At 34.6% G+C, this 20,246-nt stretch overlaps 1 protein-coding gene across 2 annotated transcripts in view; it reads right to left on the bottom strand.

Annotated features, from left to right (window-relative positions):
• NUP205 (nucleoporin 205) overlaps nucleotides 1–20,246 on the bottom strand; it is a 58,205-nt gene that overhangs the window by 5,554 nt on the left and 32,405 nt on the right. For both annotated transcript variants that reach the window (XM_081956954.1, XM_081956953.1), the window contains exons 17-40: nucleotides 19,480–19,617; nucleotides 19,050–19,239; nucleotides 18,450–18,570; nucleotides 17,651–17,732; nucleotides 16,611–16,775; nucleotides 16,064–16,188; nucleotides 15,213–15,327; nucleotides 14,638–14,787; nucleotides 14,063–14,137; nucleotides 10,856–11,013; nucleotides 10,229–10,309; nucleotides 9,098–9,289; nucleotides 8,645–8,915; nucleotides 8,172–8,270; nucleotides 7,474–7,622; nucleotides 6,963–7,154; nucleotides 5,411–5,532; nucleotides 4,361–4,499; nucleotides 4,033–4,159; nucleotides 3,263–3,339; nucleotides 2,533–2,661; nucleotides 2,029–2,155; nucleotides 1,343–1,509; nucleotides 715–838 (exon numbers count right to left, since the gene is read on the bottom strand). In XM_081956954.1, coding sequence (XP_081813080.1) covers nucleotides 715–838; nucleotides 1,343–1,509; nucleotides 2,029–2,155; nucleotides 2,533–2,661; nucleotides 3,263–3,339; nucleotides 4,033–4,159; nucleotides 4,361–4,499; nucleotides 5,411–5,532; nucleotides 6,963–7,154; nucleotides 7,474–7,622; nucleotides 8,172–8,270; nucleotides 8,645–8,915; nucleotides 9,098–9,289; nucleotides 10,229–10,309; nucleotides 10,856–11,013; nucleotides 14,063–14,137; nucleotides 14,638–14,787; nucleotides 15,213–15,327; nucleotides 16,064–16,188; nucleotides 16,611–16,775; nucleotides 17,651–17,732; nucleotides 18,450–18,570; nucleotides 19,050–19,239; nucleotides 19,480–19,617 — 3,315 coding nt within the window. The remainder of the gene's footprint in view (nucleotides 1–714; nucleotides 839–1,342; nucleotides 1,510–2,028; nucleotides 2,156–2,532; nucleotides 2,662–3,262; nucleotides 3,340–4,032; nucleotides 4,160–4,360; nucleotides 4,500–5,410; nucleotides 5,533–6,962; nucleotides 7,155–7,473; nucleotides 7,623–8,171; nucleotides 8,271–8,644; nucleotides 8,916–9,097; nucleotides 9,290–10,228; nucleotides 10,310–10,855; nucleotides 11,014–14,062; nucleotides 14,138–14,637; nucleotides 14,788–15,212; nucleotides 15,328–16,063; nucleotides 16,189–16,610; nucleotides 16,776–17,650; nucleotides 17,733–18,449; nucleotides 18,571–19,049; nucleotides 19,240–19,479; nucleotides 19,618–20,246) is intronic.

Here is a 20,246-nt window from a genome sequence, read left to right as displayed (position 1 = left end):
CAAGCATATCTAGTAAAGGAGTTTGCATTTACATATTCTTGGGCATGTATATAACAAAATTAAGCAACAGCTAATCATACCTTTCGCTAGTTATTGTAGTGACAAATAAGCACCTGTTTCATCCCCAAATTTTAATCATTTCTTCTAGAATACATATAGATGATACTATCATTTTTAAGCAAAACAGGTTCCCTGGTTGCAGTTTAAATTATTTTTATTGCTTTCTCAAACATTATTAAGCTAGTTAATAACTTTACATTTAGACAGCTCAATTAATATTCCTAACAATAATCATAATCTCAAAATGCATGTAATGCCTCTTAAAGAAAATATCTTCCCAGAGGTGCCACTGCATTTAAAATTTCACCATACAAAAGAATTAAACAGTCTCTCACAAAAGTTCATTTTCTTAATTAATTTTAAAGGTTATAAAATTGTAATGATAGATCAATGGTCACACAGATTTTTGATATTTAAAAAACTATTATATCTGTTTACAGTCTCTGGAACAAAGAACAAGTTATTTAAAATCACAGTGTTCAATTTGCAAGGTTGTTTTAAAAAATTAAACATTTAAGTTGGATAGCAGTTGAGGAAGTCACTTTTCACCATGTATGATTGTTAAGTTCTTAATTTTGTTCCTAAGTTTTCAAAGGTGATCTCTGAAGTTTACTCAAAAAATAAATGAGTTTCCACACAATGATCAAAGGATACAACAACACAGAGAAAGCAATTTGGCTCGATTGTTGATCAGCTTCACTAAACGCCGCTTTGCTAAAATATACTTTTGGGTCGTAGAAATTTTGTCTACTCCAGCTAGAATAACAGACTGGCACAACTATGGAAAGAAACAAAGACATATAAACATGTAATATTGTGTATGTAAGCACTAGACATGCTACGAGCTCTACAAAGCCAACTTTTCATATAAACACACATTTATTCCAAATAAAAAATAAGTTTCAAGAGAAATTTTACAACTGGAACTCTGGAATATTACTTGTATAGCAACTTCAATACATTTGGCATGTCAGTCATTGAATAACTTGATAATCTCTGTAAAGATTTATTAAGAACAGAAAAATTTAAAAGTATGTTTATGCTACTAAGAAAAGCAAAAATATTTAGCTCCTTCTCATTCAGAACTTGTACTATTACAATACAGATCTAAAAAGAGGTAGTAAATACCATCCCTCTTCATTGTACTGACACACCTTGTTAGTATCCCCTTCACTGATTCTTGTAATTACTGTCATATAAAACGTTACATGCAGGGGTGCAACAATCAAAGGATAAAATTGGTGGAAATAGTGAAAGCAAGAGAAGGCTACAGGAAGGTTACCTCTTTTATCTCTTCTGGTGGTAGCTGTTCCACATTTTGCAACTTGCTAACATTCTGATGATGACTATCATAGTAACTGAAGAAGTCATTAGCGCTTTGTTTTAAGAGATAGACAATAATACCCAGACCAGGCAATCGCCAATATGGAATCACTGGTGCTTGTGTATCTAAAGCAGGTAATAATAATTAAAGTTAAAGCAAAGAACATTTGCCATAAAGTTGGATTCCATTAAATTAAAAACAATCTTAATCTTTAGCCCTTAAAATAAGGGCTAAAAAATAAATTCATTACAAAAGTGTGGCTTCCAATGTCATGCATTTGATATTGCCTTCCCATCCACATGTAGAGTACAAACATATAGAAAATAAGTAGTAAAGTATGCTACATATATAAACATTGAGAGCAAAGTCACACAGACATATATGGTATGACATATTATATGGAAGATAATCATACTATCAAACTCAATAACCATGAAATTCAGTTATATTGCTGAACTAATGCTTTTACAAACTAAAACAGTCTCTGTGGCAGAGAATGTTTAGGTTCTGCATTAATCTTGGATCTCCCAAATGTAAAAGCAGGCTTATAAATATGACATAAAGAACATTCTTAGTACATGAGAATATGGGAAGAATCGTTAACTATTTTGGAATGCATTTTTAAGTTACCCAAGTAAACCTACCCTGCCGAGGTCCATCTCGATTGGTGGACTCAGAAAGGCTGGGAGTGAACAGGCAAACTGTGTGTTCAAAAGTAGGGGCGCCCTGTACCATAAGCAGCTGGCAATATTCCATCACATTGGCACAGATCTGCAGATATAGATGTAAAGGTTTTTTTAAAAAATACAATGTCTCTTACTGCTACGAAAAAGGCACAGAAAATAGAAAAAAATTGAAAATGTTGCAATAACAGCCTTTGTTTCTTTGCTTTTATTTATAACCAGCCTTTTGTACAGGAGGCCAAATTGGTGGGCGTAGTACTCCTACACATTCCCCACAACAATAATCTTGTGAGGAAAGTTGGATTGATGATTGACCCAAGAGAGAGGAACTGACTAAGTCCCTTTGGGAGCTTTGCAGCAGAGAATGAACTAGAACCTGGGTCTTCTTAATCCTAGTATATCACCTCAACCACTGTATCACCTAGTTTCTCACTTTTATACACCAAAGTTCACTGAATGGCTCACCTGTTGCATGGCTAGTTCAATATCATCTCTCTTGTTCACTCTGTCCGCATCTGCGTGATCATCTTGCAACCTGAATTGGCGCAGTCTCTCTGAACTACCAAATCGTGTGAGTAGGCCTAAGCATTGGCGCTAAAAGCAAATGAAAATAAGCCAATGATTAATTCTGTTCTCCAGATGTTTACCATTAATTGTATAAAAATTCAATGTGTTGTGTTTAAAGTATAAAATCATATTCTGCATAACTGACAATATTAAATTAAAATTCTTGCCTTTTCCATTTTTTTCTCGATGATTTATCTGTTCTGAAAATTTGCAACTACAAATTTTGTTCCTGAAAGTATCATGCTTTATTCATCTTCCCTACCCCGCTCCTCACAAAATTCTACTCCATAATGTAACTTGGGCCGTACTTTATGTTCCTTGTTTCTGCACACCTTTTATGCCCTAAAGTTCATTCTGCAAAATTATTTGTTGTATATATAAATATTATGCCACAACTAATTCTGTTTTTGGAACAGGATAGGAAATATGTTTATTTTTATGGTAAATCTCAGCTAAATTGTAACATTTATTCTTTTGTCAAAAAACAAGATGGATAGACAAGAAATACTTTACACAGCCTATAAAAATGTGTATAACACTTATTTTATCATAAGCTTCTTGGAATTGATGAAGATTTAAGTGGTGCAAGTAGTAAAAAAAAGCAATTGCTATCATTACAGAAATTTACCTGAAATCGCCCTATATGTCCTTGTAATTCAATCTGCATTCCTTCATTGAAATCAAGGTCAAAGTCACCCAGCATACCTAATGAAACAACACTACATAATAGATTCAAATTGTTTTTTATAAGGGCATCTTCTGTTAGGCTGTAGTAATCACTCATAAATCACTTTATTTAGTAGAATCATATTAATTTTCAGTTGTTTATTGTTTCAGGATTTTCTTGCAATTTTTAAAAATTCTTTTATTATATTTTTTGTATTGTTGGTCTTTTTCCTGTGTTTTGTCTTGGATCCTTAATAACCTTTGGTTGGATCTCTGAATATAACATCCTTGGAATATATGAAATTACATACCCTTAGCCAAGTTTCATTCAATAAATACAATACACTTAAAACTTTTTCTGCACAATACAATGTCCATCTATCAAGAAACAAAGCTACCAGCATCCATTTTAGGAGCTTTTCTAATAAGCAGATTCTGCTGAACTGTATAAATAAAATAGTTCAGCATTCTAACTTCTAAAAATACACATAGTGATTTTGATTGATTGATTCGCTCCCTGGAAGCGTCACATATAATGAATATGTGAATCTAAAATTCATATTAGAATGGAAGACCATAATGTCTATTGCATGAACTATGAAAAGCTTCCGTGAACTTTCTCTTCCTGCTCTATACAAAGGGAACATTTTTATAATATATTTTTTACACATTTACTCTTATTCCAGTAAAAGACAGTGTGTTGTTTTGTATCAAAAACAAAAAATATCTTGCCTGGTAAAGCAGCTTTGCTGATTATTCCAGTTAGTAATGCCAATTCTTGCAAAGCTCCCACACTAACTTCTTGACACCGCAAGATTGCTTGGACAGCATCTGAATGGGATATTAGGAACTGCAAAACCTATGAGAGAAAGAGGCGGGGGGGGGGAGAGGGAGGAGAGAGAGGGAGGGAGCGGAGGGAAAGTGGGGTGGAAGTAAAGTTAAAGTGTAATTAATTCAGGGAGCTGGAAATAAGAGAATGATATCTAGTATCCAATAGTATCTAACTTTGAGAATAATTGAAATGAACAGCTAGTGCTACCAGAGGTTCCTGTCATCTTACCTGTCTAGCAGCCTGAGCATGTTGTGCCATGCTAGAAGTAAGGATGATTTGGCAAAGCTGGAGAGCAGGCAAAAGAATTTGGTGGTAACGCTCCACAGGAGCAGGAATGAAGACTGGAGGGTCTCGCATTCCAAATATTCTTAAAGGAAGAAGCAAAAAAGGAAACCAATAATCTGTTTATTTAAAAAAAAACCTTGAAAACTCACCACAATACACATTTACAATTATAAAATACAAAAGATATCTCTGTATACTCTCAGAATACTTACCTAGCTTAGTACTAGCTTGGTTTATACATGACATAAAGCCTAACACAGGTAATCCTTTAGTAACAACTTTAATTGTAATGGCATCTCCATCTAGATTGGAGAGAGATCTTTAAAGGGGGCGGGGGGGCAGGTGGAGAGACTTGGAGTCCTTGCACTGCAGAAAGTGCAGTGGTCTACCAGAATCCCCAAAGCCTCATCAGACTGTTTCCAAGGGAATGTATTCAGTCTGGCAAGATTTTTGTAAGACAGGTGACCAGCAATAAAACATCTGCTGGTGACTATTCATGAGTAGTTCTGGTATAACCCATCTAGCACAGATGGCTGGCAATGGATCATTTGGAATTACTATTTGTTCTGAGATTTAAGTGGAGGTCATGATTTAGATGGATACATTTATTTAATAACTGGCCGGAAAACAAAACAACAACAAAATTCAGCTTTGAATTAACATTAACGTGAACGAAATCTTAGATTTATTTATTTGATTTACATAAATGATTTCTCAGCCCGCAACACAGGCGGCAGCAATATACACAAATCCTTGTAAAATAATAAACAATTACAAGAAAAAATTAAAAAAGTTAACAAAACATAGATTAATATAACCAGTTACTCTTTATAAAACTATCAAACTCTTTATATTTAAAACAAATGTAACAATTTACCAGTAAGTGAAATAATTTCAAATCTAGTCAAAACGTGCACTATAAACATACAACACTAAAAACATTGCTTTATCCTAACCAGGATGTTACTTTGGAAATCTGGTGTATAAGCTTACCCTTGTTGATCTATTTCTGGCCGCATATCATATACCTGAAACTGTGCAAGTTTCACTATTACTCCAGATCTCAATAACTCTAGTGCTCCTTGCTGTATTTTTGCTACTTTGGTCAGGAAGGCCTTGAGGGGGGAAAAAAGTAAATATTTTATTTGTTAACAACAAGAACAAGGATCTAAGAATCAGAATATATAGCAAGGGTTTGCCAAGAAGTTAGAGGCTCATCTCCTAAATCTCACTCATTAGGTCATCCTTCCTTCTTCCCTGCAGAAAGGGACTGCATTGAATGGTGTTGTGTCGGCAAAATGGTAATTCAAATATTGGTTTTAGCAAGTCACAAACAGACCAAGGGTCAAGATAAATTTGACATAAGATTTTGGAATTAATTATAAAGAAACCTTCCTGTGGGAAAATGCTTTTGTTTTGAATTACTTAAAATCATAAGAAAATAGAATTTTAATAATTGAATACTAAAGGGAACTAAAAATTACAATTAAAGGAGAAAAAGACTCAAACTAAAATTCCAAATATGAATGAACCAAAATATTTTACATTGAAGATACTGAAGGATAGTTTTGAACAATTGACCCAGAAGTTAGTTTTAAGACTATCTGCCTCTGTAGACAGTCTGTATTTAAAAGGTGTTATGGAAAAGGAACTGATTTGAAAGTGAATTTAAAAATGACAGGCTACAAAAAATGGAAAAATGTGTCACATTGGCTGATATCCTAGTAATTGAAAGAGATATACAAATAACAAACCAAGAGTGACTTAGATAATTCTCCTATACTGGATTTGCAAAAGAGAAAGAACAAAGAAGTATATTATTTAAACGGATTAGAGTAAAAGGGAGGAATATAAAGTTGATTTATTTGATGAAGGTTCAAATAGATATGCTATCTCTAATGAACCTTGCTGAATTAGGACTGATGAGGTTTTAAATATTTGTTTATAGATAAGAAATGAGATATAGGAAGAAGAGATCACTTGCTGTATTTTAAGAGAAGGTGCTAAATTATTAAAATTGTTTATACTTGCTGAGATGACGGAGGAAGTTGTTTGTGTGTGTGTGTATTTCTTTCTATACTTATTATTTTTCTTTTCTACTTTTTTTCTTTTCTGCACCTTATAGGTTTTTCCTTTTAATTCTTTTTTATTTATAGTTTCTATTAGCTTTTACTGTTGCAATTTAAAAGAATTAATTGGGAAGGCTGTGGGAACGCTAGATAGTAAGTATGCTATGATTTGCTTCTTTTAATTGAATAAGCTTGTATTGCAAAGCAGAAAGAAAAACTTCACATGAAGTGGTAGAGCAGATTAGACTTCAGAGCCTTTTCTGTTTTCAACAACGGTTTTATAAAAATATGGTTTAGATATGAAATTGAAAGTTCTTCTAATCTAGCTAACAGATAGAGAGTATTCAGAGATATGGACAATGTGTATGCAAAGATTTAAAAGGTGAAATTTTCGTGACATAACGAGTTACGTGTTAGTGCTAAATGCTGGCTGGTTGTTTTAGTACAACAGAAGCAGGATTTTCACAGAATCTCACCATTTTTGACTCATAGGTATACAGCGCTTTAAGCAAAGGAGGCTGTGGTATAAGTAAACTTTGCAACTTGAGATCATCGTCTGCCAGGCTGTCAACAAGCACTTTTAAGTAGCCACTGTTGGAGAGATATAATAACCACTGGTGCTGTTTATCTATAGAGACGATACGGTCCAGTAATGCTAGTGCTAGCATCTAAAAAAACAGAGAGAGATTAAGTTACTTTACAAGAATGCAGAGTCTCTGCTTAGAAAGATTTGATTCATATCTTTAAACTTGAATTACTCTCATCAATTTTAAATAATAATAAATGGAGTTTGTAGGTTATATATTATTGCATTTTATACCTTTATAACACAACTGTATAAAAACCAACCTACCGAAATACTATGTATTGATAGTTCAACGTAATCATTGTTATTATTATATGTGTAGCATTTTGATTATTGCAACATAATTGCCCATCCCCAAAGACTTAAGTCTGTTCAAAATTAATAGGTCCAATTTTATTTACCCGTCCTATCTCATGTCCATCACAGGCATCTCTGCAGACTACCTCCATTAGAGCAGAACCATAGCTTTCAATAATAGCCATGTTTTCTCTCTGCAGTTTACTGAAACCATCTTCAGCAGCTGTTAAACACTCCCACATGGACTTTTTGGCTGTAAAATAGATCAAAGAGTATTAAAAATAACCCCTTTTCTCTTTAAACTGTATCATAAATTGTATTTAGCAAAAATATACACTGTAGAAGGATAATACCTTAGCGGGACAGGTGAGAAAACATTTTAAAAAAATAAAGTTGCTTTGAGCCAGATTTGATTCCTGGTGATTTCATATATGGAACGTTTTACCAATTTTTTTCTGGGAATGTTTAAAATTTGGTAACTTTTCCTATACAGTCCTATTATCTTCTAGATGTTTCCTAAAGAAGTAGTATCCAAGCCCAAGTCTGCTTAGCTTTTCAAGTGAGATCTGTTTGTGCAAAACGCACTGAGAATTTAGGTACAAGAACAATTGAAAACTTCACAGTATGAATGCTGGTGGAAAACAGATACTCACTGGGATTTCAAACTTTAGACCTGAAAGTTGTTTTACGAAATTTAAGAACTTCACCACTACTAATGTTTATAACATCTTATTCTGTAGAGATGGACTGCATAAGCAACTGTGTAGAATGTCATATTTTCTATCATTCGATTGTATTTTACCTGCTTCTAGGGTATCTGGTTCATCTGGTCGTTGAGCAATCTGCAAATAATAGAGCAATGATCCATATAGGTGTGTCCTTACTCGCTGGAATCCACCACCTATTCAGCGAGAAAGAGAGAAGCCAGCACATGTAGCATTATACATATGTGTGCCTTCAATTATATGTACAATGCTAACTTTGCAATGAAAACAACTATTATTCCATAAAAGCTGAAGCAGGAGTAATCAATTGTTCCATTCTTAGCAAAATTAAAATAGAAAACATTATAAAAATACAACCACTGTCCTCTATTTCTGTCAGTACAACCCACGTGCATCCTCTACTACTGCTTATGGCTCTCACCGTTAAATAAGATGTGCAAACCCAGTTTAAGTATCATTTTTAATTTAATGAAACAAAATGAAAATACGTTCAATTCCATATTATTTATGGAATTCCTTTCCAGTAAGTATAAGTGATTTATGTATTCACCGGTCTTCAGAATAAAATCCAGAATTTTTTTCAATATGATATGTAAAGAAGAGTCTCCAATGGAGGCAAATCCCACTGCCAAGTCTTCAGAAGCAGGTGATGTAGCAAAAGAACCATCCAACATTAGGACAAATTGGGAACGTCCAGGCATAGGGATCGCAAATGGCTCCTTTTGTTCTGTTCGTACAGATTGGCTTAGGTGAGCAGTCAAAGTGAACACGGCTCCTGCCACAACAGGCATTAGCTCTTGAGCTGCATCTTCATTCAAAATCTTGCAGGAAGAAAAGAAAATAATGGTCTTAAGTCATATAAGTGACATGGTTTCTATCATCAAATGAGTCTCAAACTGCTATTAGATATATTCCTCCTTTCCTTACTCTGTATTTTATAATTTAATTTTAGAATAATCTCCTTTTAAACAACATAATGTAGCAATAGATCTTTATAGTTTACCTTATCGTGTAAATCTTGCAATAGATCACGGATAATGAGCTGCCTGTCTTCAGATTGTATGAGGTCCTGTGGGCAGGCAGTTAATATGATTTCAACCAGCTGCCTCCAGGACTCCAGAGCATGTTTCTTTGCATACAGACACTGAAGAAGCTTGTTCCTTTCCACAACATACTGAAGAATTGTATTGATTTCCTGGAAGTCAATAGAAAAAATATTCACTAACAACAACAAAAAACAATTAATCAAGTTATACTATTATGATATCAGTTTACAACCAAGCACGGAATATTCATGTCAGAAATATTTTGGGGATGTTGAAAACAAGTTGCATAAAAGGAATTTATATTATTTTCATGGAATTTCCTTTTAAACACCATCAAAATGTTTGATGGTGAGAAATCATAGGAAAAACTGGAAGGCGCTTTTAAGTGAGGAAGGGAGAACTAAGGCATCTTCAAATTAGCAAAGATGCAAATTAGCAAACTAAGGCTTAAGGACCTGTGAGCAGACTGGTCTCACAGAACCTCTCTGGATAAGGAGATGGTAGGAGATGATTCACTTGTGCTCCAGACACTTGTTCCTCATGAAGACACTACAGGACAGAGGTTTCTCATGAGTTTGAGTTCTGGGAGATGAAGAGAACCATCATGCTCTCAATTGCAGCAAAATGTTTTAAAGGACACTGAACTCATTCACTCACTCACTTTCTAACCACTTTTAGAAATTATCTGAAACCATCCTTTCTTTTTTTCTCTGTGTATCTTTTATTCTTCTTTTACTTTCCCTTCTTTTTGAGTTTAATTTGTATTTTTTCAATATTGTTATTAAAGCTTCATATAGGTAGTCCTTGACTTACAACCACCTCCATGATGGTCATATGTGAAGGACTATCTGCAAAAAAAAAAATTTAAGAAGATACTGGATACATCCCTGTTGATTACAATCTTATATATTTTTAAATTCCCATTTCTTAAAAGTAATAATAAAACTGGGATTCTAGCAGTACAGCCTGCTTATAAAAATCACTTCCAAACTGGTAAGCATTATATAAAATATTTACTAAAGCAAATAATAATACATCCCCATAATCTTTTTCAAAATCAAGTCATTCTAGTTATTTCATTTCTTTACCTCCATAAGTAAAGGTCTCTGTCCAAGGGCTGCCATTCCTTGCAAGGCATTAACTTCAGCAATCAGAACTTTGTGAAGATGCTAGGATTGGGGAAAAGAGAAGGCTCATGTCTAATGCACAGTAACAATTCTAAACCTAGCTGTGAAGAGCATTTTCACCCTTTCATTTATTTCTTACTTTTGTCCATTTTTACTTTCATCCTAGATAAAATGATACTTTAATGAAGCTATCCAGGAAAAATACAATACACATCATGAAATGTGAGTTTATAACACTCAGTTCAATGTAGTATTTTTATTTTGCCAGGAAGAAGCTGACTATAACTATAAGAAAATCTCTCTCTCTCTCCAGAACTAACTTTCAAATAAGGATACTAATGAATATATTAAGAATGAATACTCAATACCAGAATTACCAAACGTATTTTAAGAACATGAAGCAAACTTGATAAATATATAAATAACAACTCTGGCCTCTAATAAAATTGGGAACTAAAATCCATTTCAAACCTTTGCTTCAAACTCAAGCAGAAGGCTCACACATGCATTACTGTGGGTGGATCAGCTCTTAAAGTGTGTTTCTATATATTTTTTTTACAATTCCAACATTTCTCAAAACTTGCTGACCTTCACATTGCAGATAATTGGTCCATGTGCCGTCCTATTCTCACAGTTAGCAATGACCTCCTCTATTTGAGCACGGTCAAAAAAATCTAGTTGCAAAGGCTCTGGGATCTCTTGACTGAAGTCAATTGAATCAAGGATGCTCAAGATTTTCCTATGCACTGAAGATATTAGAAATCAATTTAGAAATTTCTGGAAATCAGACAAAAAAGAATTCAGCTGAACTCAAAAGATGTAAATGACAAACTTTATGATTTAGTTGTTTTTCTATTTATTACAATTCTACATTTTATTTCTATTACTCCATATATCCATATATCCATATATCCATATATCCATATCTATCTATCTATCTATCTATCTATCTATCTATCTATCTATCTATCTATCTATCTATCTATCTATCTATCTATCTATCATCTATATATATATATATATATATATGTTACAGTGAAAGTCCGAAATCTGGTGAATGTCGACATTCACCGGTGAATGTTGACATTCACATAGTCGCTTGGTGTATGTCCGAAATATTTGCTAAATACCCTTATCCTCTCGACACCCTTACCCTAATACCCTTATCCTCTCGACACCTCGGCTCCTCTCTTTGCTAAATATTTGCTAAATACCCTTATCCTCTCGACACCCTTACCCTAATACCCTTATCCTCTCGACACCTCGGCTCCTCTCTTTGCTAAATATTTGCTAAATACCCTTATCCTCTCGACACCCTTACCCTAATACCCTTATCCTCTCGACACCTCGGCTCCTCTCTTTGCTAAATATTTGCTAAATACCCTTATCCTCTCGACACCCTTACCCTAATACCCTTATCCTCTCGACACCTCGGCTCCTCTCTTTTCGACCTCCACCAGAGCATATCGGAGATTTCGGACTTTCACTGTAACATCGTCACTGTGAAAGACCGAAATTGGTATGTGTCGACATTCACCAGTGAATGTCGACATTCACCAATTTCGGTCTTTCACGGTGACACACACACACAGACACACACAGACACACACACACACAGACACACACACACACACACACACACACACACACACACACACATATATATATATATATATATATATATATATATATATATATATATATATGTATTTGTGTTACAACCCCTGGTATGCCTAAATAGATCGAAATAGATCTATCCTAGTCTCCCTTTATTTATTTATCAGTACAAATACAACACATATATATATGTGTGTGTGTGTGTGTGTGTTTTGTATTTGTGCTGATAAATAAATAAAGGGATAAAAATAAATAAATAAATTTGTAACACAAATACATACATACATACATACATACATACATACATACATATATACATACATACATATACATATATATATATATATATGTATTCGTAGATTTTCACGGGTGTAGGTATGCTGGTTTTGTTGTATTCAGGTCTTTTCCCGTGTAGGATTGAGATTGCCTTGGCAACGTTTTGGCAAGATTTCACTTGCCATCTTCAGGCTTGGGCTTAAAATGCAATCGGAGCTGCCGTCTTTCTTAAATCTTGGTGGGAGGGGATGGGGTGCTGGCTTTGTTTCAGTAAGTGGAATGATTGGTTGTGTGGTTGTATCATGATTGGTAGATTGGTGCTGACTGTGTGTGCATTGTTGTTTTGAATTGTAACGGTGGTGGGTGGTGTCCGTTTGTTGATTAGGGCTGGTTTCCAGATGTTTGGTAGGCGGGAGGTATCATCACGTTTATTCACAACAAAACCAGCATACCAACACACACACACACACACACACACACACACACTATATATATATATGTGTGTGTGTGTGTGTGTGTGTGTGTGTGTGTGTGTGTTGTATTTGTGCTGATAAATAAATAAAGGGAGACTAGTATAGATCTATTTCAAGCTATTTAGCTCTCATCAGCTAGCCATACCCTTACTGGGATATGGCTAGCTAATGAGAGCTAAATAGCTTGAAATAGATCTATACTAGTCTCCCTTTATTTATTTATCAGCACAAATACAACACAAATATAACAAAGGCAACATTAAAAATATGGTTTTCTGCCTGGATGGTCTCCTGGAGTGAGCCGAAAGACAGAAATATTTGGGCATACCAGGGGTTGTGACACAATTCGTATGTATGTATGTATGTATGTATGTATGTATGTATGTATGTGTATGTGTGTGTGTGTGTGTGTGTGTGTGTGTATATCCCAAAAGAATAATAAAGCTCCACCATCAGACACACCATTGTAAACTTACATTCAAATTCTGAAACAGTATAGCTCCAATCCAACAGGTAATTACAATGCACAAAATTGAACTGTGAGTGCTTTTAGCATTTGTTAAAATTTTATGCTCTTGGACCTAGTCACATTGAACATTACTGTCAGGCACAAAGAATCAGGACAAAACGTTTAAGTGGCAGTCAAGAAGATTTATTGCTAAGCCTAGTAAACAAGATTCTAGTCAATTAACCTTCATTGCTAAATTGGCAAAAGATAAAGTTCAATGGAATTCAAGAGGGTTTTCGACTTAGATGTTTGTAGGAATGTAACAACTTTAGGCTGATGACTTGCTTAATTGCCCCTCCCTTCCCATTCTGCCTCTTCTTCTGTTACAACACAATATTTTAGGAAGATAACAAAAGAGGAAAATCCCAAAATTTCAAATTGTTTATTAATTTCTGGATTGTGCCCTCTCATTTCTTTGTAATGTATTAAGTTGCTTCCTATTATACAGTGCAGAAATATCATAAATTATGTGTGCCAGAAGCCAAAAAAATGATGTATTATATAACACCTATACCAAAATATATTTATCATTTATAAATTAAAATATGATTTTTCCAACAATTTCTGAGTGTTCTGATTATAATAAACAGGCAAGCAAAAAAGAGAGAAACAGTTCTCAACCTGGGGTGCCAGCACTCCTAGGGGGTGTGAGATGGCAGTGTGAGACAAAGAGTGCATTGTATCCCTTGGCGATGAGTCATGAGTCACAATTACTTTTGTAGTGGGTGAGAACATTAATCAATCATTTTGTAAGAGTATGGGGCATAGAAAAGGTTGGAAGGCACTAGGATAGAAACCAGGAGACTGAATTCTAGTCTGCCTTAGGCATGAAAGCTGCAATAGTTTTATTACAGCAGTCAACATAATAGTCACTATATTCTTAATTACAATCTGTAAAGTAGGTCTTCACAAATAGCTTACCCTTGGAAGCAGTGTCAAAGTGAAGGAATCCAGTGACAGAACGACTATCATCTTCTATCCCTCCTTCACCATCAGCTAAGAAAATTAAATTGAATTCATAAGCCACCCAATTTTACCACAGAACAAATTTAAAGCAATAAAATACAAAATGTCTGCACACTTTGAAGCAGCTGCACAAAGATGCAAACTTTAATACTCTTCACTAACACTAACACACATTTGTTACATATTGATAGCAATACACTCCACTCCACTCCTAATTTTACACTGAAAGAAATGAACAATAAAAACCATGTATTCTGTTAATAGGCAAGAACAATGTGTTATACAGAATAAACTGATTGTTAATATGTCAACTTTGGCTAAACCAATGTCTCCATTATTTAAATAATGCTTGCTTCCCTCACTTCTAAAATCATAACATTAAGCTCTCTATGAGAAGAACTAGAAACTGTTATGATAAAAGTTATTAACAACTGGATATGAAAATGACAATGAATTCCAAAAAGAAAGAAAAAAGGCCTTTAGCTATAATAGTCCGGACCCTTCTATCTATCTAACCAAATTTCATTTACCTAAGTAAGATCTAACTGGGACATCATCCAGCAGGAGCTGCAACAGTCTCTGTGTGTGAGAACGCTGGCGGTTCAGTGATGTAACTCGCAATTCTATAGATGCAGTTTTCATTAACCATGACATCTGATTCAAGGCAGGAATCTCATGCTCTGAGTAGAAGTGACAGACAGAAACAGCACACACAGTAAAACACACACACTGGGAAAACATAGCCCTCCTACTCTGACATGCTTTGAAACTTTAGCTTAGAATGTTTGAGAACAATCATATTGCAATATGGTCCAATTAAATGTAAATGCTCCCAAAATGAGATGCCTCATTGGTCATGCTTCCTGACACATTTTTTCTCAATGCTGAGATGAAAAAGAAGAAAAGAAAAAAAAAGATAGGATGAATGAAGTGCCACAAAAGAAGGGGGAAGTATTTCTCTTCCAAGACAAGGTTTCTAATATTATGAAATAAAAACAGTTTTTTCTGCAAGACTAAAGTATTTCAATTTAGAATTAAAAAAAACAAATGTTTCAAAACAATCAGAATAAAGTACATCCAATTAAGATTCCATTTCAAGTGTTACCTTTGACACAAAAAGGCAAGTGCTGCAATTGAGAGAATAAGAAATCCTGGCTAGTTCTCAAATATCTCATTGTTGGTCCTGATGTGTCTGAGCATGCACATAATTGATAGATCACCTGTTCATAATAATAATAAAAAAGACCATCATGTGTGTGTTTAGGTATAAAAACAAAACACATGCACTCCTTTTAAAATTTTACAAAGAATATCAGGTTAAAAAACATGGCTGTATTATTAATAATGCAGTATTACAACTGCCTTTAGTGATTTAAATGGCTTACATGCAACAGTCTTATTTGTAAAAATTAGCTTAGGCAGCAATACTATAAAGTGAAGGATTCAGATATATAATTATTTTAAAATATATATCCTGAATTCAAAGAGGCATCATTCTCTGTAATCATATGTAGGCCTTAGTGGTGGGTTCCAGATCCTTTTGCAACCGGTACGGTGCAACAGGGCCTGGCATCCACCACATGAACGAGCGCAGCACGCGCGCACATGCGTCCTTTCCTCCTGCAATGCTCCACGACACCTCCACGATGCTCCAGCTGTTCGGCGGAGTGTCGCGCAGGTGCCGTATGCTTCGTGCGCGTAAGCGCCTAAGAGCTCAAATACAGGTAAGGAAAACAGGCGGGTGGGTGGGACCTCCAGAGTACTGTACCAGAACGGTACCCGGTGCTCCTGGCAGGCACCGGGGCATACCGCCTACAACCCACCACTTGTAGGCCTGTGATATAAATTATTTAAGAATCAAAATAGCACAATGAAACTACAAAAAAGCTACAAAAAACACTGAAAGCTGATTGGCTGTATATACAAATTTTAAATTCATTCAAAATTCTTTCATACCTGATAACACAACTCTGCTAGATGTGGAGATTCTCGAACTGCTGTGGGATCAGACCTTGTTCCAGTACCATTCTCTAATATGTTCAAAATAGCATGAAGGCAAGTGCGAGGGCAACCCAATACACCTTAAAGATTGAAGACACTTGTTTAGATAAACAGTGTATAAAGTATAAGGCAGTTCACACGGAAAATAAAAAACAAATTTCATTCTGTTTGAAATTTTAGTGTACTTTTTACTATACTATCTAGAAGTTGCAAAGAGTTTGCTTTTATAAAATTACTTCAATGTTGCATTTTATTACAAATGAGATATGACAGGAACCTAATAGTACCCAGATTGGCAGAGTTTACATCTAGATGCACTTTCTACAATGCAGTTTTAATATGTAAAATGTTTAACATTTATTCAGTGTATTAATATTATGCTATATTGGAAAATTAAAATAAAATAAAATATCACCATGCAAGTGTGGGTTTTATTTTCCAGATGGTAGCTAGCTACTTTTCTCTCTTTCTCTATATTATCAGAGCACTTTCAGTTGGGTACCTGGATCTTGCAGATTTGTAGTGCTGACAGGCTTCCTGAATTCATAACCAAGAAGATACAGAGCAAGATTGGGTGGCTTGCACTCCAGGGAGGCAATGAGAAGGTTTAGAATATTAATCCTCGTTTCATGGAATATCGGTGCTTGCTTCCTTTCAACTTCAAATTCTTAGAATAAAGCACAAACATTTATATTAAAAGTGGATTATCCAGAAAGTGTTCAGTCAATTTATACGTATTTTCTATTAATCTAAATTACAACCACTTCAGAATTTCTCAGCTGAACAACAGAAACACAAGTATGAAAGCTATTGTTAAAAGTATCGATTTGTTTCTGAAATAACTATATAATCAGCTCATCTACAAATATAAATTATGAGAAGCAGAACACTGTGAAATTACTTTTTAAATGAAAAAATAAAATTACTTTTTAAATGAATTTTTTTGGCAGTCTTTTGACAGGCTAACTATAATTTTGTTTAAAATTGTAAGAACTAAAATGTCAAAGGTGCAGACTTCCAAATGCAGACTTTCATCATTATTCTATCTTCTGAAATTAAAAGAAAAACACTGCAAATAAACTCAAGCATTTTCATTTTTGAAAATAAAAGAATTAAATAAGCAACCTGTCAAGGAAAAAATTTTACCCTGAAGAAAGTGATGTCTAGGATCGGGCTGATTTCCAACAGCATATGCATTAAGATGTGAAGAAAAAGAATAAAAGTCTTGGGAAGCATATTCTAATTAATAAACAAACTTTAATACAAAAATAATAAATGGAAATAAAACAAAACTAACTAATTGTTACATTTTGATAAGAATGTTCCGTCTGCCAGCTTTCTTGGCAGCCGGACAAAAGTTCAGCAGTAGCTTTCTCTTTCTCTCTCCTTCTCTGGAATGTGTGAAGACATGTGCAATAAATCACTGTCAGATAAGAACTTTTATGACCTGCGCAATAACTCTTTCTCAGTTTAACTATTCAGTGTCAGTTCAGTCAGTTCATGTCTAGCAAACTTTTTAACGTAGTGACACAACCTTCATACCTTCATCAGGATTAATGATTTCTTCGGCAGTTTCATTGTCCAAACACTCCACAAATCCAGCCATTAGTTTCTGACTGATACTCTAAATTTGTAATTTAAAAGTTTTAAAAAGATAGTAAGATGAATGATATGTCTTACTGACATATAAACAGATATATATATAAACCTAGAATGTAACTAATAGCAGTATGCAAAAAATGAGAAATATGCTTAAATTCAAAGCCAACCATACATTACAAAAGTACTGCTACATCATTTCAGACCTGCCACGCTTGAGCAGAAACAAAACCTAGAATATTTTAGATGTTCCAGGCTTCAGTTGAAATAAACATGTGAGGGATTCTCCAAATGATTTTATGGGGTGACCAGAGCAAGGCTGGGGTGCATCCTCACCTCCCTTCCCTCTTCCTCATGCCTTATGTGCCACACTACAAATCCCTCATCTGTCCTTCACTGTCTCTTTCTCTCACCCTTTGCTTAGCCACTTATGTCCTTGCATGGCATCACAAAGGAAAGATCCAGTCCTAGGTTTTTCCTGCTTCCCACAAAAAAAACTTTTGCTTGGAATAATCATGATTCAGTCTGTATCCAAAACAAAACAGATCCACCATTCCACATATAGATCAAAACTTGCAAAATGTGGGGTTTGGTCTTAGAATAGGCTAGCTCAAACCAGCTGTTGCAGTCATGAAATGTTTCAAGCCTTGAACATTTTGCACATTACTATTAATAAATCATTTGCTGATAATTGGATAACCATTTCCTTTTTTCTTGCTTAAAAAAATTTAATTGCAATTACCTGGTCTTGGGTGAAGTCTCCAATCAGTTTCACCTGAATGTTAGAATTGCAAGAAATGCAACAAAGGATCTTGGAACTTTCAAAAGCCAGTTCAGGATTGGTATTACTATGATAAAGGTACCTTTAAAATATAACATTATAGAGAAGTAGTGGTGACAACCCATATGTTGAAGAGAATGTCAGGGAAGTCCTATACTTATATTTTTTACAATGTACCTGGCATACATAGGTGTATCTTTATTCAAATCATTATCCTATACTTGTGAGGAAAAGCAGTTTACATTTTATCTCCTAATTCAATTGTTTCTTAAATCTCAATTTCTTCAGGCCACATGCCCAGACTATAACATCAAATTAATTAAATTAAAATATATTATTCACAATATAAATAGAAATTGTTCAGAAATGTTCTTGACAAATATACAACTTGTCCTATAAATTACTGTAGACAAATAGATTCTATTTCCATGAAGTCAGCTATTAATGGAATTTTTGTAAGCACTCATGTTATAGGAACGTCTGGAAAAGGTATCATGTGCTCTGAGTAAAAACACAGCATTTCTAAAGGCACAGCAGCCTTTCTAACTTTTTGGGACTTACCTGGCAATATTTACTACGTGATCAGCTTTTTTAGTCCGAGGGTTGATTCCTTGCAGCAGCTGTTCTAGTGAGGTGACAATGAGAGAGAGATGGCTTTCTCTTAAGAAGTCCATAAAAAGGTTCTCTTTCTGTAAAGTTAGATTGAGCAGCCCAAGACAATACTGTACAGCCTTCTCCAAATGCTTTTTTCCTAAAGAAGAAAACAAATCAAACGAATAGATTACACATTCATGATTCTCCCACAGTGGGGAAATGAAGAATAATTCAGTGAGTTTACACAACTACATTGATGGAGGCAACAGAAACAAACAATCCTTCAAGAACTGCCAGTTTTAAGTCATCAGGTCCCCCCCCCCCCAAAAAAATACAGTCTATAGTGGAATCATGTAGATATTTTGATATCTTAATTAAAAAGAAACTTGCAACTTACCAGGGAAAGGTGCATAGGTATCTAGTTGTTTAACTCCTTCTTCCAACAAGCTAAGACACAATTCCAGCATTGGTGATTCATTCAACAGATGATACATCAGGTTAAACCCAGGTGGTTTATAAGCTATTACTTCCTCTCCTAGAAAATGAAATGTATATTTGTGTGTTATTCTTGAGATTGCAATTTATCAGAATAAATGTAAGCCTTATCACTGTTGTTTTTATTTTCTCCTTCTCTTTTTTCCATGTAAACTACCGTATTTTTTGGCGTATAAGACGCACCAACGTTTTGAAGAGGCAATTTTTTAAAAAAAGTAGGTAGGTAGATAGAAGGTTGACAGGGAGAGAAAGAGAGAGAAATACAATAGGTAGGTAGGGAGAGAGAGAGTAGTTAGGTAGGTAGGTAGATAAAGGGATAGAGAGAGAGAGAAAGAGAGAGAGAGAGGTAGGTAGGTAGAGGGATAGAGAGAGAGAAATAGAAAGAGAGAGAAAGAGAGAAATACAGTAGATAAGTAGGGAGAGAGAGAGTAGGTAGGTTGGTAGGTATTTATTTATTTATTTATTATTCGTATTTATAGACCGCCCCTTCTCCCGAAAGGGACTCGGGGCGGTGTACAGTCACTAAAATGCGTTATAAAATACATACATAAAACAGTTAAATAATTAAATACGTAGGTGGAGGAGGTTGCAAGACTGTATATAGAATAATAAATATAGTACATTAAAAGCTTATTAAAACCCCAAACTCAATTAAAATGAATAAATCCC

This window comes from Natrix helvetica (genome assembly GCF_964273705.1).
Source record: "Natrix helvetica genome assembly, chromosome: 6".
NCBI classification, from domain to species: Eukaryota; Metazoa; Chordata; class Lepidosauria; order Squamata; family Natricidae; genus Natrix; species Natrix helvetica.
The sequence above is the reverse complement of the archived record's forward strand: the minus strand, read 5'-3'. Positions and strand labels throughout refer to the sequence as shown.